The sequence below is a fragment of the Cygnus atratus genome, chromosome 26 (assembly GCF_013377495.2).
Source record: "Cygnus atratus isolate AKBS03 ecotype Queensland, Australia chromosome 26, CAtr_DNAZoo_HiC_assembly, whole genome shotgun sequence".
Lineage (NCBI taxonomy): Eukaryota > Metazoa > Chordata > Aves > Anseriformes > Anatidae > Cygnus > Cygnus atratus.
The window spans coordinates 4,160,466-4,183,041 of NC_066387.1; the positions used below are offsets into that span (position 1 = coordinate 4,160,466).

General features: G+C 53.9%; 4 protein-coding genes across 4 annotated transcripts; 1 reads left to right on the forward strand and 3 right to left on the reverse strand.

The window, feature by feature from the left end:
* The first annotated feature begins 1,673 nt into the window (after positions 1-1,673).
* LOC118258991 (potassium voltage-gated channel subfamily V member 2-like) lies at positions 1,674-5,243 on the forward strand. The gene is made up of 2 exons (XM_035568145.1): positions 1,674-2,924; positions 4,971-5,243. The coding sequence occupies exons 1-2, from the start codon at positions 1,674-1,676 to the stop codon at positions 5,241-5,243; spliced, it is 1,524 nt and encodes a 507-aa protein (XP_035424038.1).
* A 1,493-nt stretch (positions 5,244-6,736) lies between these two features.
* LOC118259003 (bone morphogenetic protein 2-like) lies at positions 6,737-8,884 on the reverse strand. Its single transcript, XM_035568163.1, has 5 exons — positions 8,623-8,884; positions 8,375-8,511; positions 8,076-8,198; positions 7,427-7,625; positions 6,737-7,143 (listed from the first exon to the last, which is right to left on the reverse strand). Exons 1-5 carry the CDS (start codon positions 8,882-8,884, stop codon positions 6,737-6,739), a joined length of 1,128 nt encoding a protein of 375 aa, XP_035424056.1.
* Positions 8,885-10,358: 1,474 nt separating this feature from the next.
* LOC118258990 (uncharacterized) lies at positions 10,359-18,450 on the reverse strand. Its single transcript, XM_050715691.1, has 7 exons — positions 18,390-18,450; positions 17,681-17,776; positions 16,767-16,906; positions 15,504-15,762; positions 12,200-12,381; positions 11,581-11,639; positions 10,359-10,858 (listed from the first exon to the last, which is right to left on the reverse strand). The coding sequence occupies exons 1-7, from the start codon at positions 18,448-18,450 to the stop codon at positions 10,708-10,710; spliced, it is 948 nt and encodes a 315-aa protein (XP_050571648.1). The 3' UTR covers positions 10,359-10,707.
* Positions 18,451-19,602: 1,152 nt separating this feature from the next.
* On the reverse strand, positions 19,603-21,784 carry POLE4 (DNA polymerase epsilon 4, accessory subunit). The gene is made up of 4 exons (XM_035568143.2): positions 21,556-21,784; positions 20,723-20,807; positions 20,387-20,428; positions 19,603-20,034 (listed from the first exon to the last, which is right to left on the reverse strand). Exons 1-4 carry the CDS (start codon positions 21,766-21,768, stop codon positions 20,021-20,023), a joined length of 354 nt encoding a protein of 117 aa, XP_035424036.2. The 5' UTR covers positions 21,769-21,784; the 3' UTR covers positions 19,603-20,020.
* Positions 21,785-22,576: the final 792 nt, after the last annotated feature.

The following is a 22,576-nucleotide window of genomic DNA, read 5'->3' on the forward strand; positions in this document are numbered from 1 at the left end:
CATAGCAGAGCTGCTCCAGCCCCTGAGCAGCCCTGTGGCCTCCTCTGGACCCACTCCAACAGGTCCAGGTCTTGTGCTGGGGGCCGAAGAGCTGAACACAGGGCTCCCGGTGGGGTCTCACGAGAGCAGAGCAGAGGGGGACAATCCCCTCCCTCGCCCTGCTGGCCACGCTGCTTTTGATGCAGCCCAGGATGCAGCTGGCTTTCTGGGCTGCAAGCACGCACTGCTGGCTCATGTTGCGTTTTTCATCCACCAGTCCCCTCAAGTCCTTCTCCACGGGGCTGCTCGCCATCCGTTTGTCAGCCGTGGTGTTTGGGATGATGTTTTTTGCTGATGTTTGGGATTGTCCTGACCCAGGTGCAGCACTTTGCGCTCGGCCCCCTTGAGGTTCCTGGAGTTCAGGAAGCATTTGGACAACGCTCTCAGCAATAGGGTTTGATTTTTGGGTGGTCCTGTGTGAAGGCAGGAGTTGGATTAGATGATCCTTGTGAGTCCCTTCCAACCCAGGATATTCTATGTGGGCCCACTTCTCCAGCCCCTCCAGGTCCCTCGACGGCATCCCTTCCTCCTGGGTCGGCTGCACCGCTCGGCTGGGTGTCACCCGCAGACACGCTGGTCTGTCACTGACAGAGATATTAAACAGCACCGGTCCCCGTGCAGACCCCCGAGGGATACTGCTCATCACTGGTCAACACCTGGACATCGAGCTGTCGACCGCAACTCCTGGGTACGGCGTGTTTCGTAGGCTGACGTAGGGTTGCGTGCCAGGCTAAGACATAAGGATGGACCTACTGCTGTTAACGTTGCCTCCCGTTTACCCTAAAATCCAAAGGATTAACTCCTTCTCTTCAGTTCCTAAAGGTTAGGGGGACCTTTCACTGCATACTTTGTTTTCCAGTGTCTCATTCCATGTTCATCCTCCTGCTGATGGAATAACGGGGCTGAAGGCAGGTGTGATGAGCAAGTGGCACAGGGCAGCAGTGCAGGAGTAGCTTGCCACACTGGGGGCCACGTGGGCACTGCCTGGAGGGTGGATGGTGCCTTCACCTCTAGAAATCTGCACAGGGGGGGGCTGAGGGATGAGCTGGGAGGTAGCGACCGTTTCGCTTCTATGACAGCTGACGGGGCAGGGGCAGCTGCATTAATGCTCGTGCTTAATGAAGGACTGATGCCAAGAGCAGCATCTGCTGTGGGGATGCAAAGCTGATACAAATCTCATGCGTCTGCACCGTTGCGCCCCTGGCAAGGGAGGCGTTCGGTGTCAAATCAAGGCAAGCCCATGCTCTCACTTCAGCTTGCTATAGTGGATGCACTGCTTGGAAATGGGGCAACGTGCCAAACACAAACGACTAACGAGGAGAATAAGGAAAAAGAAAAGTGCAGAGCTGGAAATAGTTCCTTATGTAAAGGGTTAATGCTTCAATCTCATTATTGTCTTAAGGAGCGGACACTTAGCTGCCTCCAGCTCCTACGGTGCAGACCGCAATCTGATAAGCAATCGGCTTTGGGAACCTGGCAGGTGCCACGTGGCGCCGTGACCCGGCCAGTGCCCCTCAGGCAGCAACTCCCCGCTGCTCCTCTGAGCTCAAAGCCTGGTGGGAGCGGTCCCATGAAGCCGAAGCTGCTGTCCCACAGCCCGTAACGGGAATCGCTGCTTCAGAGGGGCAGGCACGATGAGGCAGCTGGAGAGGAGGCGTGCGAGTCTCTCTGCTGGGCTGAAGATTGGGGATCACCGCGGCTGCTGCCGGACACTGGAGGAGGAGGAAGTCCACATCCCTTTTGCACAGGACAGCCTGGTAAAGCAGTGGAGCTCCATGCAGAACGTGACAGACAGAAACCAGGAGAAAAGCGAGATGCCCGTTCAAAGGAACAAGTACTTCCTCAACATTAACGTGGGCGGCACGTTGTTCCACATAGCGTGCAAAGTGGCAGCCCGATATCCCGTCACCAGGCTTGGGAAGCTGGCCATTTACACAGACCCTATGAAGAAGCTGCGGCTCTGTGATGACTACTCAGTGCAGAAGAACGAGTACTTCTTTGACAGAGATCCTTCAATTTTCCACTATATCTTCCACTTCTACCGCAGCGGGGTTCTGTGGATAATGGACGAGATGTGCCCCAGTAACTTCGTGGAGGAAATCGAGTACTGGGGAATCCATCTGAAATACTCCCAGCGCTGCTGCCGGATCCTGTTTGAGGAAAAGCAAGATGAACTCAGCGAGAACCTGAAAATACAGAAGGAGCTGGAGGCAGAACTGGAGCCTCTGGAATCAGCAGAGCAGTTTGAGGGCAAATGCTTGGGGCAGTTTCGGAAGATGATCTGGAACCTCATTGAGAACCCTTACTCTTCTGTCCCAGCCAAGATCATTGCTGTCATGTCAAGCTTCTTTGTGCTCATCTCCATTGTGGGCATGACACTGAGCACGGTGGAGGAGATGAAACACAAGACAGGGAAGAAGTGGATGGAGCTGCTGGAGATGATCTGTGCCATCTTCTTCACTTCCGAGTACCTCATGCGGCTCATATCCTCCTCCAGCTTCAAGAAGTTTTTGCGGGCGGCGCTCAATGCTGTAGACCTGGTGGCCATTCTGCCATTCTACATCCAGATCCTCTTTGAAAATCTGGACGAAGGAGACACCCTTTACCATGAGGAGCTGCACCAGATGGAGAATGTGAGCAAGCTGGGCAAGGTCCTCAAGCTCATCAAGCTCATGAGGATCTTCCGCATCCTCAAGCTGGCACGCCACTCCACCGGCCTCCGGGCTTTCGGCTTCACCATGCGCCAGTGCTACCAGCAGGTTTGCTGCCTCCTCCTCTTCATCGCCATGGGGGTCTTCACCTTCTCCGCTCTCATGCACTCGGTGGAACACGATGTCCCAGGCACCAACTTCACCAGTATCCCCTACACGTGGTGGTGGGCAGCGGTAAGGTGTGAGCGCCTCTCCTCCGGAGAGGTGTGCGGTGTAGCTCTGTGGGAAGGGGCTGCCTGGGTGCTCCAGGGATTCGGCACACTGCTGGCCAGGATGCAGGAAAGGGCCCCGGTTTCCCGACTGCTTTGTAGTGATGGGCAAGACAGAGCCCTGCATGCTTTGAGGAAAAAAATCAGAGATTTGGACTAATCTCAGAGGCTCAAAAGTCGGCGCTAGAGTGGGTTGTTGGGACAGAGCCTGCACTAACGTAGCCTGCATTAGTGACAAGGGGGACATGGCTCGGTCTGGGCTTTCCCTGCAGTGGCAGCTGGGACCCAAGCAGCTGGGTGGCTGCGGTTCGTGCTCTGTGGGCACAGGGAGAACCACTCATCCCCGCAGCTCGTGCAGCAAAGCAGCTCACAGGACACAAGGGGACGCGCGGGGTCAGAGCTGGCGGCGCTGAGGAGGGGGACCCAGGGCTACACGTGAGAACCCGGGGAATATGGGGAACATGGTGGCACATCCTCAGCCTGTGTCCAGAGAGGGGACACAGACCGGAGCGTGCTGCCGCTGGGGACAGGAGCCTTTGTTCGCTGCCTGCAGAGCCAGCAGCTCTGCTGAGCCGAGCACTAAAATAAACTGGGATTAATTCAGGGGTGAGGAGCAGCTAAAGCGCTGGAGAGCCAGGGGTTGTGAGGAGATTTTGCTATACAGAGGAAATGATCCCTCCGATCACTTCTGCTATTATAATTCCCCTTGGCCACCATAGGCTGCCTCCTTCAAGTTCTTTCCTCCTGGAGGAAGTGCCTCTTAACAAAATCAGCCCATCTGGGATTTTTAATGCTGGGAGGTTCCTGAATGGCTGCTCCCAACCCTGGTCTGCATCTCTCCATGCAAAGTCCAAACCCTTCTGCCTCAGCTCTCAATGTGGCCCATGGCTCTGCTCCCGTCACCCAAATGCGGCTCCTTGGGGGTGTGTCTCTGGGCAGTGGCTGCATTTCCCTTGAAAGGAGCATCCGGGAAGCTTTGTCCCTGTGGGACTGGGCAGGTTACAGCCAGGAAGGGCCAGGGCCGCTGCTCCCTGGGGGCAGGAAGCTCCGACAGACAGTCTGGCTGCTGAGAAAGTTCAGCTCAGTGATGTCCTGCTGCTTTTGAAGAGATGCACAGCAAGGGTAGGAGGGAGCAGGGAAGCTTGCCTCCGGCCTCTGCAGCTGGGGCCTCATCCAGCACCTTCCTCAGGATCGTGGGGCCCACCTGGCTTTCAGGATGTAGCCTGTGGGGCTGGGCTCAGAACCTCAGCAAGTGTCACTGACAGCGGGGTGAAGGTCCCAGGGTGCAGCCCCTGACCCTGCTGCTTGCCTGGCCAGGGCACCCTGCTCTGCTGCCTCGCATGAAGCATCCCCATGCCCGTGTGGCTCCCTCCCGTCTGGACCAGGGCTGCATTTGCCCCAGTGCAGGAGAAGGCAACAGGTTTCTGAACCAGACACCAGTTTATGGACACTCGGGGCTGTTTCCCTGCCCTGGTCTGCACCTGTCCCCAAGGAGCTTGGGGGAAGGGAATCCCCCAGATCCTTGCTGCACTTAGTTGTCAGCACAGAGCAGGGCCAGTAGGGTGTCATCCCTTCCCTCGTCCCCGCAGCCCAAGCCCTGCTTCATAGGCTCCTTTTCCCAAGTGAACCCAAGCTCAAATACCGGCTCCTGCCCCAGCCCATGGCAGCCTGCACCAAAGCATCCCCAGCCGCAGGGAGAGGGCCCTGTGTGGGTCGGGAAGAAGTGAAGGAGCAGGGCAGGGGAAGAGCCCAGCTGGCTTTGCCATGAGGGTGCATCAGTCCGGGGGTGCATCAGTCCGTGCCGGAGCTGGTGCACGGGTGGGCTCATGGCCCCAGACCATGGCCATGCAGGCTGCTGGAGCAGGGACAGCTGAGCTGGCTGCAAACGTGGTGCAGAGCAGTTCCTGGGTGATTCCCAGATCCTGCACAGGGGAAGAGCAAGGTGGGTCCCCGCGTTGCCAGGTAGAGCCTGCACGGCACGTAGTAGTGGTCCCTTCTATTCCTCTCCCAGGTCAGCCTCTCCACCGTGGGCTATGGAGACACTGTGCCTGACACGGTGCTTGGCAGGATGGTGGCGTTTGGCTGCATCTCCTTTGGCATCATCCTCAACGGCATGCCCATCTCCATCCTCTACAACAAGTTTTCTGACTACTATGCCAAGCTGAAGGCCCACGAGAACGAAACCAGCCTCTCCCTCAAGCTCTCCAGGAGGCTCCGCTTCAAGGAGCGAGTTCTGCGGAAGCTGTCAGAGTGCTGCAGAGCTGACCCCCGCTGCCACCACTGACCACCAGCCCCGCACTTCCCAGTGTCCTTCCCACCGAGCCCGCTTCCCTTTCCAGCGCCCAGCGGTGCCGCAGGGGCACAGAGAGGGCTCAGGGTGCTGCTGGGCTGGGAGCCGCGGGCGCTGGCCACACTGGGGTGCGGAGCTGGCAGCCAGAGCATCCCCAGGAACAGACCTTTAATAAACCAGGCCAGAATGGTTCGTTGGCCAGCCACTTTGCGTTAAGTGAGTGAACTGTTTGTGCTTAGGGGTGAGCAGTGAGCTGAATTACCCCCACTTTTCAGCACACCAGTATGTCTGAGGAGGTGCTTTGCTGTTCCCTTGAAGTACGGCACAGATTTATGACCATACAGAAACTGTCTTGTGCTGCTCGGAGTGCACGGCCGGGGCAGCAGGACTTAGCCTTGTCCCGCTGGGGTAATTGGCTGGGCAGGGGGCAAGGAGTGGACATCTCCCTGGGGGCTCATGACCCCCTCTCCTGCCCACGGGTGGGAGGAGGTGAGCCTGGCTGCAAGTTGGTTTCGGGTGTGTGACCACGTCCTCATGAGGGAGGACCCCCCCCACACTTTCCCAAGAGGGATGGGGAGAGGGGCCCCAGGCGGGTGCTGGGAGCAGGTGGTGGCAGGGAAAGGCCGCCAGCCGTGGGTGCTGCTTTTGGGCAAGCAGTGGGGAGGAAACTGGTGCCTACCTGCTGGGGTGGGACTTGGTCACTGGCAAGCTGAGCTTGGAGGTGCTGGGGGTGGGGTGCTGGTGTCTGGGGCCCTGGTTAAGCTACTGCTGCAGTGAAACGGTTGGGAGGAGGCAAGATGGGCACGCCTGCAGCTGCCCTGAGCCCCAGCACCCACCCCTGCTCTGCAGGGATCCCCCCACCACGGCATCTGGCTGACAGATCCTGAAGGCATTGGGCTGGGAAACACATCCAAGGAACAGAAATCAGCAACCAAAACTGCCCCAGAGGCTGAACTGCAGCTGAATCGTCATTTCTCTGCTCCTGCTGCCCCACGGGGTGTTTGCTGTCCCTCGGCCAGCATTGTCACAAGCAGTGGTCACAGAAGAAACCCCGCTGAGAACAGCACGTTTAATAGCTCCTCTGAATTCATTTTACAAAATGCAGCAATGTACAGACATTTACAGGACACTGTACAGGCAGTTTCTGGCATATATTAGTGCTCTTGCTATTTACATATAGTACAGCCTGCAGGAAGCCTTTGCAGGCAAGGAAACCTGCACACCCTGCGTGGGGCACCCAGAAACAGAGCCGTTCCCCCAGGGCTGCCAGCTCTGTAGGCTCATTTGGGTCTGTTCAGTTCAGCCCTGAGCCTTCCTGGGCAGAGCCGGGCACCTCCTTGCTCTGCTCTGCCCAGTCTCTTTGGTACCACTGTGGGTTTTTGCGGCACAGACCCTCGCAGAGAGATTCCTCTGTGTGAGGAAATCTCCACATTGCCTCCCGGTGCTCCCAGAGGGAGCAGCAGCAGCCTCCATTGTCCCCTCCTGCCTCAGTGGCAGCCACAGCTCCCAGCCACCATGTCGTCGTACTGCTTGAGGACCACGTTCTCATCGTCGTCAAAGTAGAGGAGGTTGATGGAATGGAGTTTGTCCGGCACGCAGCAGGGGCTGCTGACACCCTCACTCAGCTTGAGGGCGTTGATGATGGACTGCACGGTGGCATGGTTGGTTGGCCGCATGTTCTCGCCCAATGGGAAGGGGCAGGAGCCTTTGCAGTGGTAGGCGTTGTAGCCCCGCGGCGAGATGATCCACCCAGACCAGCCGATCTCCTCGAAGTCCACAGACAAGGGGTGCCTCTGGCAGGGCTGGAGCCGGTCCAGTGAGCGTGTGCTGCGTGGCCCGTTCAGCTTGGGCACTGTCATCTTGGCAGGAAGAACAGGATCCTGAGGCTGTAAATCTACCCAAAACGAGAAAACGATTCCATTAGCATGATCTCATGAGCCTGAGATGAAGGAGGAAGCAGAGCAGCAGCCCTGGCCACCCCTCCATGCCCGCTGTCTGCAGCTGCCCTTCAGTCAGACTGCCACCACGATGGAGCTGATTAGTGCGAGCAAAACCCAAATTTACATCTGTAAGCCTGCACCCGTGTTCAGGCTAACCCGATGAGAACAGGGGCAGTCCGAGCACCCTGCAGGCGAGGTATCATGGCACCGAGCTGTGCTGGGGTGTGCAGGACCTACCTGGGAAGTCCGCCGTGGGCAGGGATGCTCCCCGGCGCCCGTCATCGGTGAACAGGACCAGCATGGGCTTCTTGCTCTCGTGGTGGTCCCTGCTGGACGCAAACTGTATAGCAGGGGAGTCGAGGGGGCTCCCGCCCAGGCCATGGACTGTCACCAGCAAACCCCGATTGCTACTCTCATCTTCGGTCCAGTCGCGAACCTGGAGAAGCAAAACCAGTGTCACTGCTGTGGGATGGGGCAGGTGTTGCTCCAGCGTCCCCACGGCAGGTGACAGGTGCCCCCTGCCACACCAGGACACCCAGTGCCCCACCAGCAGTGCAGCTGCAGCCATGGGAAGGGGCTGTGCTGCTCCCGGGCTGTGGCACAGGGAATGCAGCAGGGGCCAGCAGTGGAACACCAGCCTCAAACCACAACTGCAGAGCTGCAGTACGATACCAGGACAGGGCATCCATCCACCCAGAGCTCATCCCTCCCCACAGGCTACATGCCTCGGCGTTGCTGGAAAGAAGGTGGACAGCAACTTGCATTGCAAGCCCAGATAGGACTGAAATGGGTTGAAGAAGCTGCAGCATTCAAAACACTTGGGGTTTTTTTGTTTGTTTTCTTTTTTTTTCCTCTGTGTCACCCAACTCAGCGTAAAAGTACTCACAGCCTGTGTGATGGCAAAGACCTCCCAGCCAGAGCCCTGCAGTGAGAGGAGCCTGGACGCCAGCAGCTTCTGCCCCTGGGGGGAGTCCGGTTCAGTCTTGTCCAGGATTTGGTAGATGCTGACCTGGGGAAGGAGGCAAAGGGCAATCAGCACCCGTGGGTCTGAAGGGGAAACACCCTTGGCATGGGTACTGGGGAAAAAGGAGGGAGATGGAGAGAAAGCACCTGTGGCATCCCTGAGCACAGGCTGTGAGTGTCCCCATATCCCTCTCCCCATCCTGTCCCCGTCCCCCTCCTCACCTGGCAGAAGTGGTGCCGTTTGGGCCCATCAGTGGCTTTTGGCCAGAGGCGGAAGAGATGCAGCTCCGCGGTCAAGATCTTTTCATTCTTGGCCACGCTTGAGAGGATGAAAAGGAACCGCATCTTCTCGCCATGAGCTACAGGGAGGAACAGGTTGGGAAGCGGAGCCAGGTGGGAGGGTGGGGGAATAGCACTCAGCCCCCTCCCGCAGCCCCCTCTCCCCAGCACCCAGGGGCCTCCCCCCTTACTTTTATCCAAGAAGCTGCGGACCGTGTTGCCCTCCAGGATGTCGGGGTTCTTGGTAACACCGTCAGCGTTGGCCACGGTGTTGAACAGATCCACCATGTACTGGGGCGGCTGCTTGAAGTGAGCTGGGGGGGGCGGAGGGTCTTCGATGCCAAAGACTTCCAGCAGCCTCTTGAGCGCCTCAGCTCGCCGGCTTGCTGTGCTGGCCGGGCTTGGGCACGCCGGCCGTGCCAGCACCAGCAGCAGCAGGACGGTCCCCAGCATGGCTCTGCTGTCCCAGCCCCAGCTCGACTCCCCCCTGCCTCCCCTGCACCGCATTTATAACTCGCTGGAAAGATGGATTGGAGTCAAATATGCACATGAGCAATCAGGAAGGCAAAGAGAGCTAATTGCCATGCTAACAAGGTGCAAAGCTGGGCTCCTGGGCACCCTACACCAATTAGCTCCAGTACACAAGCAGGAGGGGAGCGCTGCACCACAGCGCCAGGGAGACACACGTCCCGGCTGCACAGCCCCTCAGCAGGGCTGGCCAAGCTGCGTTTGCTCTCCGTAGGAGACTAACTGGTTTTTAATGATGGCACTAATGGGACAAACAGGAGAACCTTTGTGTGGGGAAGCAAAGAGGGAGAGGAACAGCCAGGGCTGTTGCATGTGTCCCCTCCTGTCCCCAAGCTGCTCCTGCTGCCCTGCATGGCAGGGGGGCTCGGTGTCATGCAGGTGTCCCTATCCCTCATCCCTGCTAAACGTGCGGGGTGGGGTCCCCCAGTTTGCAGGACGCTGTGCAGCCCAGCCTGCTCGTGCCCCCGCTGCTGCCCGCTGGCTCTACAAGCAGGGAGGATGCTGCAAAGCGGCTGCCAGCAGGGAACCGCCTGGCCTGGGGGCAGCGGCTTCCTGCAGCAGCGTGGGGCCTGTGCTCAGCAGTAACTCAACCACAGGATCCAAACTGAAACTAAGCTTTGTGTGTATATATATATATATACAGATATATATATATATACACACATATAGTGTGCGTGTGTGTGTCTATCTCCAATTGCCTTCCCGAGGATTAAAAGGCATTTGCTGATAATTCTTGAGTGCCCGATATTATTGAAATACCATGAGAACCCTACAGGTTCAGGATGATGGGATAAAAGCCAATTCCTTGCTTGTGTTCCCTAACCAGAGGGAAACCAGGTTGGTAAAGGTGACTGTGTTGACACAGGGCACTCGGATTCTTTACATTTGCTGTTTGTTTTAATGCCACATGACTTAACAGAAAAATTAGCATTATACAATACCATCCAGCCAGACAAAAGGAGCAGGATTAGAAAAGCCTGTTAGGTTTTATAGTGACCCGTGAATCCCACAGGAAATCCCTGTGAAGGAGGCCCGCAGGTACTTGTTCTGTGAGCAGCTTGGTGCAGAGTGGAAGGTGCAGGAGCAGAGCTGGACCTGTCCCTCTGTGTGTCTGTCCATCAGCTGGCAGGGCTGAAGCACTTCCAGACCAATGCCATCAGGAGATGAACCAAAGGCTGCTTGGCCAGCTGGCAACTGTAATTTATCCTAACCCCACATTTTGATGGTGAAAGGGCTGTTAATTATCCAGAATACAAGGGGAGGCAATGACAGGCTCGGGTTAATCAACAAAGGAAACTATTCACATCCTGTGGATCCTTTCCTTTCCCTTCCCTGCTCGCTAGCTGCAGCGGCGGGGCTTCCTGCCAAGGGGACACCTCCACCCCAACATGCCCACCTTCCCGATTCCCTCTCCCACCTGATTCCTGCTCCACATTTCATGGATAGGAGCAGCCGGCCCTGTGTGGTCCCAGTGCCAGACAGCCACATCCATCCCTCTGCACACCGCATCATCCCAGGATGTTTGGGCAGACCGAGGGGCTGGGGAGCTGCACAACGGAGCCCCAAGGAGCTGCAAATTGCCCATGATGTTTATTTTACAAGCTGCAAAACATTTTGTGGAGGGTTCATTTATGCAAACGCTGTTTAAAATAGCTTTCATTGATAAAATAGCCTTCTCTCATTTACATATACTACAGACAGTCTGGCAGGGGTCCTGCAGGAACCCCACCTGCAGGTCCCCAGCCCAGCTACCCCCTGCACTTGCACTGCTGGATGGCCACGACGGTGCGAATGCGGTCTCGATGGCTCCTGAACGTGTGTACGTCATAGCGGTGAGGGGCACAGCGGCTAGAGGCAACTTCTGCCCAGACCAGACATTTCTCTCCACCTTGTGACTCCCTGCAGTTAGAGACAAACCAAGTACATTCCCCGCCCGCCCCTCAGGCCCCAGGTTCCTGCCTTCCATCACCTGGAAAAGGGGAGATGCCCAGACCAGGGAGGCTCTGCCTCTGTTCCTTACTTCTGGCGTAACTCAGCAGGCTGCCTCCTCCCTCTCTGCCCGTGCAAAGCAAGGATTTTTTTCTTTGTGGGTTGATTTGTTTCCCTATGCATTTGACACATTTTGTCTCTGAAAGCAACACAAAGTGCTGCCCTCCTGGCCTGAAACAACCGTCTGAGCCTCCCCATCCTGTCCTTCTCCTCCTCCTCCTTCCTCTACCCTGCAGGAATCACAGGCAGGGAATGGCAATGGCACATTCCAGGCCAGAGAAGGCCTTTATCAGGATCTTCTCCCCATCTTCCTCTGCTATTGTGGGGGACCACAAGCTCTACAACCAGCTGCCTGATGGCTGAATTCAGCGTTGTCATCAGCAGGTTATTCTTTCTCCCTCAAAGCAACAGAGCTGCTGTAGCATCACTGCAAACACTGCTCTGTTTCAGCTTTGTCCCTATATGATTAGACACGGGTGAGCTGCAGGTGCTACCCCAAATCTGCTCCGGTGTTACCCCTAGGCCCTGCCCTGGGACCCTTTGGAGGGCAGTGGGAACAGAGGCAGCTCGAACCTGCCCCTGGATGTGTGCAGTGTGCCCATGAGGGGCCAGATCCTGGCAGCTGTGCTTACCTAAGCAAGCAGGGATCCCCCGAGGAGCAGCTGCCCAAGCACCTTCCCACATCAATTTCCTGCAAAGATTTGCAAAACAAAGGCATGAAAATCCCCCACCGCACCTCGCAGGGGACACTCCAGGGGACTGGTCGTGCATCCCTGTGCCCGCCCTCCACCCCCAAGCTGAATACACACCCCTGTGCAAAAGGGCAGCAGGGAGGCAAAGCTCACAGGGAGAAGTATTTTGGGGGCACATTATTATTATTGCATCGTGGTTACCTATGCACAAAAGCTATGCTGAAGTCGAGTCTGTTGAACTGAGCTTAAGACATACTTAACAATTAAACCCTTTTTCACATAAATAACTCACTATTCCCTTAATTAGTTTTTAAAGAAATCCTAATCCCCCCCCCCCCCCAAAAAAATGCTGTTTGTTACTTTATGGCACCAATGTATAAATGAATTAGTAGCAAAGGATAAAGTAAGTGTGAGATTTTTACCACTACAGCTTGTGGCCAGGCTGTGCTTAACTCTCCTGGGAGAAGCTGCCCACAGCAGAGCAGCCTGGGGTTATTTAAACCCCACAGAGCAGCAGAGCTGAGCCCATGGCAGGGGAGACCAAGCTGCAGGGACCAACCTTGAGCCGTTTCTCCCTGTGTCCTGTGGAGCTGTGCACAATTTCATAATAATATTCCACTTGGGAAACACGATAGCATTTCTCCTTCATTTCGCAGCTCTCCAGCGTCTGAACCACCTCCCCACCACTTGGATTTTTGACCAGAGCAGTGCTGAACTTTGTGGGCATGCAGAAAAGGCTACCTGCAAGGAAACAAGAAGGCAATTTAATCGGGGGCTGTCCGAGGCCATCACAACTGCAGCATCCTTGCCATGTGTCTGCTGTGTGGTTCTGGCATCCAGCCCCTAGCATGGGAAGCGCTGGTTTTCCGTGTGAGGGGCCCCAGCTAAGATTTTGGGGCTCATTCTTTCACCAGCTCAGGGCTTCAGCTACAGATTTTGTTCCTCCCTCTCAGTTTCAGAGCACAGGGCAAAGACAGTTCATTCTGGGTAGAAGTTGTGAATCCTGCGAAAGCCACATCCCTGGGGAGACAGCATGAGCTATTACATTTTATCTTTGAGAAAGAAGGACTTTGAACATAAAATATTCATGGCAGAGCTTTTTCCAGAGACATCCTCTCACGCCAGGGAGCTGGGGAGCCTTATTTGACATTTACTAGCTTCCTCTGGATTTGGCCGGGCTGCTGTGCGTGGCACAAGTCCCTGACCCCACCAGCCCCTGGCCAGCCCAGTGCCACCGTCTCTCTTGCAGACACCTGTGCTGCAAATTCCTCCTGTTCCTGAGGAAATACACAACAGCACATCAGCTCATCTCCTGCTGTTGCCCACCCCCACAACAGACGTGCTCACGGACGCCCACCCAGCCAGCACTCAAAGCCACTCCACGAACCACCTGGTTGCTTCAGTAACTCCCTGCTCCGTGCAAGCCTGCTGCCACCGCCGCCTCCCTCACGCATTGCCCTGGAGCGATCCCTGCACCCCGCCGCCTTCCTCCTAGCATGGCCCAGGATGGGGTTTTGCTGTGAGGCTGACGGCTGGTTCGTATCCCCCCGGTGCCCACCTCCCCCAGAGCCTTTCAGACAGACCAGTTGCTTCCCAGCTCCCTGAAACAAAAATACTCAGCTTCCCCCTAAAATATTTGCAGCTGCTCTCGCCCTGCTTGGCCACAGGAGGGGAAGGGGCCAAACTCACCCCCTGCAGATGCAGGTTGAGTCCTGCTTCGCCTTTTCTTTCCGTATTCAAGCCTTAATTCGATGGAAAATGCCCAGTGCAAAAAAAAAAAAAAAAAAAAAAAAAAGATTGTTTCAGTTTGATATGCCTAGTGGGATTTTTAAGGATGCCCACAGCGCTCATGTTGCAGAGAGCAGGCAAAGAGGGGTTTGGGCAGACAGGCTGCAAGCCTGCGTCTTCACTGCTGTTTCCCCCATGGGTCGGGACGCAGCATCCCTGTCCCTCTGTCCCTGCAGCATGGGCCCTGCAGCTTGAGAGGAGGGAGAGGCTCCTCCAGGAAACAACGTCCGGCTTAAAGGACACAGGCACAGACTGTCCCATGGAGCTCAGTTTGAATGTATCTTCTGAGAAAAAAAAAAAAAAAAAAGAGTTTATTTGCTGAACATCCCAGCTTTTCTCTCCCTCACCAAGTAGATTAGAATTAAAATTTCCGTTTCATGAGCTACAGGCAGTGAAGGATGGCTAACTTGACATAGGGGTCATTCTTGGGCTTTTGTCTCTAAGCAGCTGTCTTGCCCTGTACCCTGTGGGTGCAGGTTCTACAGGATTTGCATCTGGTTCCAAGCTCTAAAATGGCTGTAAGAGTTTCCTACCCCCTCCCAGCTACTTCTCCATCAGCTGCTGGAGGACATTTCTTTGTCCAGGATGCAACTGTGTTTTTGGGGGACCGAACAGCAGTTTCTGACCGCAGGTCTCTGGGATGCTTTGAGGGGAACACAAGATCACAACTGATTTCTGGGAACCAGCGTTTTTGGGTGAGATTTTAACACCCTTCTCCAGGACCCCCCTCCTCTGTTGCTGCCAGTCTGTAACACAACGCTGAAAACCTCAGCCGGTCTTTACAGGGGGAAATCGAGAAGGAAAGTGCCGAGACCTGCCCTGGGGCAGAGGCAAAGCTGAGGGCGAGTCCACATTTCCCAGTCCTGGGCCATTATCACTGAATGAGCCACCATCCATTAGCAACCCTGGGGACAACTGCCACTGTCCAGCACCTTCCAGTCACACATTTAGGAAGTAAATGTCTGTGCTCATTCTCCCACCCCTGGAAAAAAGCACTTCACGCTGCCTAATGATCCACTTGCTGTGTCTTGTTGCCAGATTACACAAGGCTGTGGGACCACAGTGCCCCTCTTCACAGATCCCTCCTTTAGGAAGGATGACAAAGGACGGAAGAATAATTATCGTTTTCATCCACAAGCAGAGCCCTTCTGGATTTTGGCTTCTTGGCCACCCACCTGGCTTCCCCAGCCCCTCTGGATCAGGCCCCTTGGCTGCCTTCCTAGCTGACATTAGGACTCGCATCAATCTCTATCCCTCTCTAGTGGCTGCTGTGCAGCCCTGCCACAAGAGCTGCCTGGAAGGTTTTAATTGGGTGGTTTTACATGCCAAAATGACAATTAAACAACTTCAACAAATTCAAAGAGAACTGATTTTTATCAAGGAGTTGTGGAAAAGCATTTCAGTATGACTTTTCATCCTGATAAAAAAGGACCAGTTCATCCCCACTGACGTGACGCTCTTTTATGTGTGAACTTGCAAGACAGCCCACTAGTTCAAAATGGACTGACTCAGCTTTATCCCAGCGGAAGGTTTTGACTTGTTTGGAATGATTTAGTTTGGAATTTCCATTTCCAAATGATTTTTGAAACATGAGTGTAGTTCACTGGTGCCAAGATGAAAGTGCATTTCAGAATGTCAAAAAGGAAACTCCATTTCTAAGTGTTCAGTATTACAGTTTTTAATCATCACACTGTTTTTCTTGCTTTGAAGCAAGCTTTTGAAGCTTTCTTTGGAGCACAGACTCCCAAGGTCCCTTCCAGTCTACAGTCCATCATTAGAGCGCACTTCCTTGGACCATAAAGTAATTGTACTCCCACCCTCACAGCATGCATAGGGGAAGGAATTCTCACTGCACTTTCGGACCTGTGCTGTAAGGGCACAGCAACAGAATGGAAAGGAAAAACCAAGCTCAAAATACAGTCCCCTCCCCCTGTAAATCAGAGGCTCTGCGTGGCAGACTTGGGTGCTGATGGACCTTGCTGTAAGCTCTGACATTGCAGAAAAGCGTGCTGACCACACGGCAGGGCTCGTCCCTGTTTTCCTGGTGGAAGAGGGGCCCTCCACCATCCCCATACCTGCACTGTAGGTCGGCTCAGAGCATCTCCCCACGTCAACCGTGACCTCCCAGGGAGAGTCCGGAAAGAACGTTTTCAGAGCTGGGAGACGGACACACTCCTTGGGCCACGCGCTGCAGCGACAGCTGTCGACCACCTCCACCTCCCGATCGCCTTCCAGGAGCAGGAGCCGCTCCATGCGGATGCGGGCTGGCTCGCAGCGGGACCCTGGCAGGCAGGCACGTGGTGCTCCTGGAACCTCGGGGTGCCCGACCTGTAGCTGCACAGAATGGAGTAAGGGGCAGATTCATTTTTAAGAGTAGCTCGCACCAGCTCCCTGATAAAAACCTCCCCTGACCTGGAACTGACTCAGCTTTTACCCCTTTATCCCAGCAGGGCAGCACTGTGTTGCTGTGGTGCTGCCCTTTGCAATGGCATTTAGAGCAAAGTTGTTTCTTCCCCAAAGCTCTGCTACAACCGGCTGAACGGCAATGGCTGAAGCAGTCCCACTTTCCCTCCAGGCTCCTGATGTGGAGGATCAGCATGGTGGCAGCTCTGGGGAGCGATTGTGGACCTGCTGGGCTGGAAGGTGCTGAGGCAGCAGAGCCACAGTGGTGACAGGCAGTGACAAAACTTTTCACAGTGACAGACCCCAAGGTGAACACGCACAGTACAGGCAGGTGCAGTGCCTGCTGATCTTGTTCCCATTCCCTCTCCAGGGTTAGCTATCCTGCTGCCAGACCGGATGGAGATGGGACATTAAGCAACTTCAGCTCTCCTGGGATAAAGAAAGCACCGCAGCCTGTGTGTTTGGGGATGCTCCTTCTAGTCCCTTCTAGGAGTGACACATGGCACAAGGTAAGGCAGTGGCGTAAGCAGCTCAAAGGCCAATTTTGCTCACCCAGGCAGCAAAGGGCCTCTGACTCTAAAAGAGTTGGTCTTGCTGCTGGTCTCAGGGAGGACAGAAACACACTTGGACACTGCCTGGAGCACCCAAGCAGGTACTGTGATGGCCCTGCTTTGCACCCAGCCGAACTCCAGCCCATCCTCTGCCATAGGATATCTTATAGAGTTTCTGTTTGTCTGCCCTGCATATTCCACTGCTTGGTGGCTGAGGAGGACAAGAGGCTCAGTAACTAGTTTACTGCAATGCGGAAGACAGTAACTTAGAGCGTGTGCCAGGTATTTTAAAACGTACGAAATCAGAGCCCCAGGCACCAGTGCGTGACCTTCACGCAGAACCAACTGCTCCCGCCATTGGGGTCACAAAGACACATTTCTCACCTTCTTACTTCTAAGAAAATCAAGCATGGAAGTGTGTCTGGAGAGCCCCAGGAGGCCAGGGTGGTGGGAGCTGATAGGCTGGGATGGGCAGGTAGACCTGCACTTCCCAACATCCACGCTCACAGGGCTGCCAGAGACATCTGTGAAACAAGAGTGATAAAAGGATTATTCCTTACTATTTGGCTATGATCATTTTATAATTTCTACTGTTCACGTAACAACCTCAGATGTTTTGCAAATACTAAAGGTTAAATTTGTATGACTACTGCTCTTACACATTGAAAAAAAAAAAAAACACAAATCTGATTAAAGAAACCTCAGACTTTCGGACATACGGTTTAAAACCATTTTCACGCATCTGTGCTAATATTGACTGAAGCATATTTTACATAGCCTTAGGGGCTGCAAGGGGAACTGAGACTAACAGCTACTCTTGAAGGCCACAGACTTTTCTCTGGTGAACTAATGGACCTCCTTCCTACTTTCTCTGCACATTAAAGCCAGGACACCCCATTGCCTCAGTGATTCCGCTGCCAATATTAAACCTGAGAACCAAAAGTCTGCAGTAGTCCTGAACTTACACAGTACCCAAATGTTTCAAACACAGAATTCAACCATACTTCCTGACACAGACCTCAGTCATGTTGCAGCACATTTGCACAGAATATGAAACCTACTGCGTGCAGATGAACAGACCTAGTGGCCAGGCTACTCCCCAGTTCCTATTCTACAAAACTTGTTTTAGGTGTTGGGTTATCTGGGTGTGGAGTCCCCTGAATATTTCTGTCCTTAACCCTGACAGAAAAGTCACTAGGATAATTTCAACATAAAGAAACACCCCAGAGAAGACAGGTGGGACTCGAGTGGGGATGCTTGAAGGGTACATGTGTCCTGTGGGTGAAGAGGGAACTCACCACGCCCCACGTGGAGGAAATGGCGTTGCCTCTGGCAGCAGCCCCTCTCTTGAAACAGGTTCCCTTGCTCGCCCTCTCTGCTGATGGCTCCGGCACCTGTAATCACAAACCACCAAGCTCAGCATTGCGCCAGTCATAATTCACCGGCCTAAGCCAGGAGGAAGCACTGAGCTCGAAGCACACGGCTCCAGCCACCTGCTGCCTTGAAGCAAATGGCTTCAGTGTAAGGAAGAGTTTTAGAGTAGTTATAAATGGACATGACCCATCTGACCTCTAAGACCTGGCTAGTTGGACTAAATGCCCTACCTAATTAATTACTCAAAAAAAAAGGCTGTGTTTAGCAGTTTTACCTTCGTATACCCATTCCCTGCTCTCTTCTACTTCTGTGTTACTGCAATGTGAGCTAGGATCAGAGGAACAATTTCACCTGAAAGACAGCACAAAGCAGCTCCTGGGCTCTAATCTCCCCAAGCACTTACGCACAGCAGCTTCCTCAGAGGCAACTCCTGTATTATTTGTTGAGTTGAGACAAACCCCGATGGTGTTCAGACAGTGAAGCGTAGTAGAAAACACACACCATACCCACACAGAAACATCACATACAAAGCCCGCACATGGCTTCGCACCACACACCAGTACAAGCCCTTTTCTCTCCTACACAAGAGCCCAAATCCGCACCAAAGAAAACGAGAAGGAAGAAGGAACTTACTGGCAAAGATGGGACCATGTAAAAGTCCCGCCAAGAACACTACAGCTGGCAGGTCATGCATACTGCACTTTAGGAAACACAAGAAGGGCTCAACATCCCAGATACTTATACCAGCCCTCCCTCAGCAGGCGAGAAGGTGAACAGCTTGGGGACAAATGGGTTTGCATATTGCTGGCAAACATTGCCAGATTGTGGTCTGAACAAACATACAGGCAGCCCGGACAGTGATGGCATCTCTCCCACAAAATCTACCGGGATCGGGCTTCAAGCAAACTTCAAAGTGTTTCTTGAGAGCAACTGGGCTTGCCCACTGCCTAGGAAAGCTCCCTTGGGGGTCTTTGTTCTTACTACTGCTTTCAAACTAATTAAGTTTGTGGTAACTCAGAGTCACTTTTAAGTCCCCTCATTTGAAAAGGATGTGTATCCTTCATCCTCATTCACCGTATTCAATGGGCTTTTTATCTAGAGATAACCCACCTCTGTCACTCTGCAACACCAAAATTGAGACCAAAACTGGTCTTTGATAACAGACAGCAACACACTAGGACTCAGTAGCAAGGACAGTGTGTTTCCCATGACCACAAGGAGATATCCATGACTATTTTTGCCTCCCTTCAGTGTGACTGACCCCTGGAGCATCTTCTTTCTAACTTGTTAAACACAAAGGAAAGTAACAGTCTCCTGAGTCCTGGAAACATGAGAAGCACCGACAGTGCTTGCATTGTGCAAGAGACTCTCACGGACACACGGCGCAAAGGCAGTGATGCATCCTGAACACTTGCTGCATGTCGTTCTCAATTACAGAGGTTAGGATCTCTGCACCTACTTGCCAAGTCCAATTGGCAGGGACTAGCTCCAATTCCCAGGGTAATTCTTTTGCCAGATTCAGGAATGAGAGCAAAGGAGAACAGCAGTGGCAGCATAACATGGCAGATGTCACTCATGCATTCAAAACTGGATTTTTTTTTTTGACTCAGATCACTTGCAGGTGCAGGGATCACAGTTTATGGAAGCTTCCACAAACAAAACAAAAAGTTTCCCTGGAGCTCATATGTAGTTCCTGGAGGAGAGCTGGGCTTAACTGTAACAGATGCATTGAGGAAATGATGAGCAAAAGCAGAACACCATTAGAAGGCATCCTTTCCAGACTACACTAGTGCTACAGAAACAAGACCTTCATCACAGCAGCACAGAGGAGGAATCAGGACAGCTATTCAACAACAACAAAAAATTTAATGTTGGCCAAGAAACAAACATATACAAAGAAAAATACGTTTCCGTTAGAAAAATCACCATGCCTTGGCATCTAAGCTAATCCACTCTCCATTCACAGCTTCGTGGTGCTGCAGAGTACCTGGAGAGGCAGAGCAGCTGCTGTGTGCCATGACCAAAGCTGGAGAGCAGTCTGCGTTGCAGCAACAGGGCACAGTTGAGTGACGTACAAAATATTTATGAAAAAATACATATTTTAAATAAAGAACTTACAACAACTTAAACTTTATACAAAATATTATGGTTGCCATTTCAGTGTCTCAATTCTAGGAACTACTTTCGAACTCTCAGTGTCCTGTTTTCCACCCCACATCCATCTCTGCAGTCTGTTTCTCCAGAGAGCTCCATCTCTGGCCAGCTCAGTCCAAAGTACCTAAAAATGAAAACAAAAAAACAGTCTCGGAAATCAGAAAGGAAACAGAAATGCAGTTGTATGAACAACTGAAACTTGTTTAGAAACTGCCAATGGAATATGCAGTAACTTAGTTTAATAAATGAATCACATAGAAGTAAGACCAAATTTAACTAAAAAGTATTGTACGTATCTCCAGGACAACTTGATTTGTGTTTCACCTCTCTGAGGGGGGAGAGGGACATAGATGAGTTACACTATTAACTATTAAAGATGGGCCCCAGAGGGGCTCTGCAAATTATTAAGTTCTTTCTCTCTCAAGAAGGGGACTCCAGAAAATATTGAAACCAACTGAAACCAAGCAGAAACTCACCTTCCAAAAAAGCAAATTCATCAATAGCTTCAATAGCATTATCTGCAAAGCAAAGTGAAAACAATTAACATAGATAAAGCTGACTCCATACTTGTGTTTACTTCAAATAGCAGCATTTGAATTTGCATCACAGTACAGTGACCAATTTCAAAGAGGTTTATTTGTTTTGGAGGTGGTGTGTGAAATTACTAGCATATGATATTTGGTAGGAGATTTCTCTTTCATCTTTGGAGAAATAAGTTGTTCCTACAACTGTTTCATCACACCAGGACAGGTAGAAAAATCATCCCTCTTACCAACCCTTTGCTAATGACAGTACTAAACGTGGCCTCATACCCAGATCTTTTCTCTGCAGAGTTTTTCTTTTTCCTTGCTGAGCGTACACATAAGCATCTTTGGCTATGGTTTCAACAAACAACTCCTGCAAAGCAAAAACATGAGAGTTTCACAAGGAGAATGGGAGAAGGAAGAAAGAACATCTGTGCAACAAGGAAAATGAAAGGTCCTACAGAATTTTAGAAGAAACCAAAATTGCCATCCTAAAACACCCCCTTTCCAATAGATAGCTCTGAAAACCACAAATTAAATTGTTGGGTAGTGATGTGCATGAGAAGTAACAGAGGAAAGAAGGCTGTGCAGGGCAGAGACAGAATCACAGAATCATCTAGGTTGGAAGAGACCTCCGAGAGCACCTAGTCCAACCTCTGTCTCCTCCGAACATGTCTGAGACCAGACTTGTGACAGCTGCTCCCAGGGCACCTTCTGGGACACAGTCCTCACGTGCCATGCCGAGGATGCCTCAGCTGTTGGAGGCAGATACCCAGCAGCAGCCCTAGGAGTTACTGGAAGGGAGCGTGATGCCAAAGCTATCCTACCATCAACCCTCGCCTGTGTAAAGGGAGACACCTTACAAAGGTGATGGAAAAAACCCTGTCACACATTGCTCCCATCTGCACACCACAAGCCCTCAACCTGCAGCCACAGCCAACTGGACACCGACCCCAAACAGGCTCACAACTGTCTCGGGGAAGCAAAAAGCCGGCTAGGAGAGCAAACTGCCGCTCCACCGACAACCTCGGGCCCACGGGGGGCCCCCGGCGGGCCGGGCCGGGCCGAGCCTCCCAGCCGAAGCTCCCCGCCGAGGGACCCGCGCCGCCGCCGCGCCTCACCGTGGCCCGCGCCAGGACGAAGACGGCCTCCTGGCTGGCCAGGGTGACGTCCGGGTCCGCCTTCACCAGCGCCTTCACCCGCGCCAGCGGCAGGCGGGCCAGGCGGGCCGGCCCCGGGCACTGCGGCCCCGCGCCCGCCTCCTCCCCCGGCCCCGCCGGCTCCGAGCCCGCCGCTGCCGCCGCTGCCGCCACCGGCACGGCCGCCGCCGCCATCCCGCGCCCAGGGGCCGCGCCTGCGCAGCGCCGCCGGGCGGAGCGGGGCCGCGGCGGGGAGGGCCCGGCGGAGCTGAGGGGTTGAGGGGACGGCGGGGGTGAGGGGCTGAGGGACCGCGGAGCGGCCGCGGTTGCCTCGGTGCTTTCGGGGAGTCGGCTTCCAGCCAGCCCCTGCCCCCTGACGCGGGCCTTGAGCCGCCCGGTCGCTACCGAACGCAGCCCTTGAGCCTCCTCCTGTCACCCGCCTCCCCCTGACACAGCCTCCCTGCCCTCCCTGAACGTGGCCCCTGAGCCTCTCTGTTTCTCCCAAACACAGCTTTTCATCCTCCTGTCACTCCCAAACACAGCCCTTCATCCTGCTGTCACCCCCAAACACAGCCCTTCATGCTTCTCATCCCCCACGTTCTCCCAAATAAGTCCCTCGAGCCTCCTCTGTCACCCCAGGACACAACCCTTCCTCCTCCCCGTCACCCTCATCCCCCAGACATGTCCTTGGAGCCTCCCTGTGTCCCTGTCCCCCAAACATGGCCCTGTCCTCCCCACCCTGCTGGAGCCATGGGCAGGTGGTCATGGGGACCCCAGGGAGGTGGCTGTCCCAGCCAGATGCCCACCTTGTTGGTACCCAGAGGGTTGGGCACAGGACCCCCCAGCATGCTGCCTCCATCCGGTGGGATCCCACCCTCCAGTGTCCCCTCCACAGGATGCCCCTGAGGACCACCACCATTTACCACTATGTGTCCCTCCGAGCCTTCCCCACATCCTTGACCCACCAGCTTATCCTTAAAATGGTCACCCTGACAGCCATCCT

What these genes read in the sequence shown, in the direction of transcription:
- LOC118258991 (XM_035568145.1), top strand. Translation starts at nt 1,674, where the DNA reads ATGAGGCAGCTGGAGAGGAGGCGTGCGAGTCTCTCTGCTGGGCTGAAG. An exon ending in ACACGTGGTGGTGGGCAGCG is followed by an intron (nt 2,925 to 4,970) that starts GTAAGGTGTGAG and finishes TTCCTCTCCCAG; the next exon opens with GTCAGCCTCTCCACCGTGGG.
- LOC118259003 (XM_035568163.1), bottom strand. Translation starts at nt 8,884, where the DNA reads ATGCTGGGGACCGTCCTGCTGCTGCTGGTGCTGGCACGGCCGGCGTGC. An exon ending in AACGGCACCACTTCTGCCAG is followed by an intron (nt 8,199 to 8,374) that starts GTGAGGAGGGGG and finishes CTCCTTCCCCAG; the next exon opens with GTCAGCATCTACCAAATCCT. An exon ending in TCTTTGCCATCACACAGGCT is followed by an intron (nt 7,626 to 8,075) that starts GTGAGTACTTTT and finishes TTGCTTCTCCAG; the next exon opens with GTTCGCGACTGGACCGAAGA.
- LOC118258990 (XM_050715691.1), bottom strand. Translation starts at nt 18,450, where the DNA reads ATGCATGACCTGCCAGCTGTAGTGTTCTTGGCGGGACTTTTACATGGT. An exon ending in ATTTTCTTAGAAGTAAGAAG is followed by an intron (nt 15,763 to 16,766) that starts GTGAGAAATGTG and finishes CATTCTGTGCAG; the next exon opens with CTACAGGTCGGGCACCCCGA. An exon ending in GGGGATCCCTGCTTGCTTAG is followed by an intron (nt 10,859 to 11,580) that starts GTAAGCACAGCT and finishes CTCTAACTGCAG; the next exon opens with GGAGTCACAAGGTGGAGAGA.
- POLE4 (XM_035568143.2), bottom strand. Translation starts at nt 21,768, where the DNA reads ATGGCGGCGGCGGCCGTGCCGGTGGCGGCAGCGGCGGCAGCGGCGGGC. An exon ending in TCGTCCTGGCGCGGGCCACG is followed by an intron (nt 20,808 to 21,555) that starts GTGAGGCGCGGC and finishes TTTGCTTTGCAG; the next exon opens with GAGTTGTTTGTTGAAACCAT. An exon ending in TCTGCAGAGAAAAGATCTGG is followed by an intron (nt 20,429 to 20,722) that starts GTATGAGGCCAC and finishes TTTGCTTTGCAG; the next exon opens with ATAATGCTATTGAAGCTATT.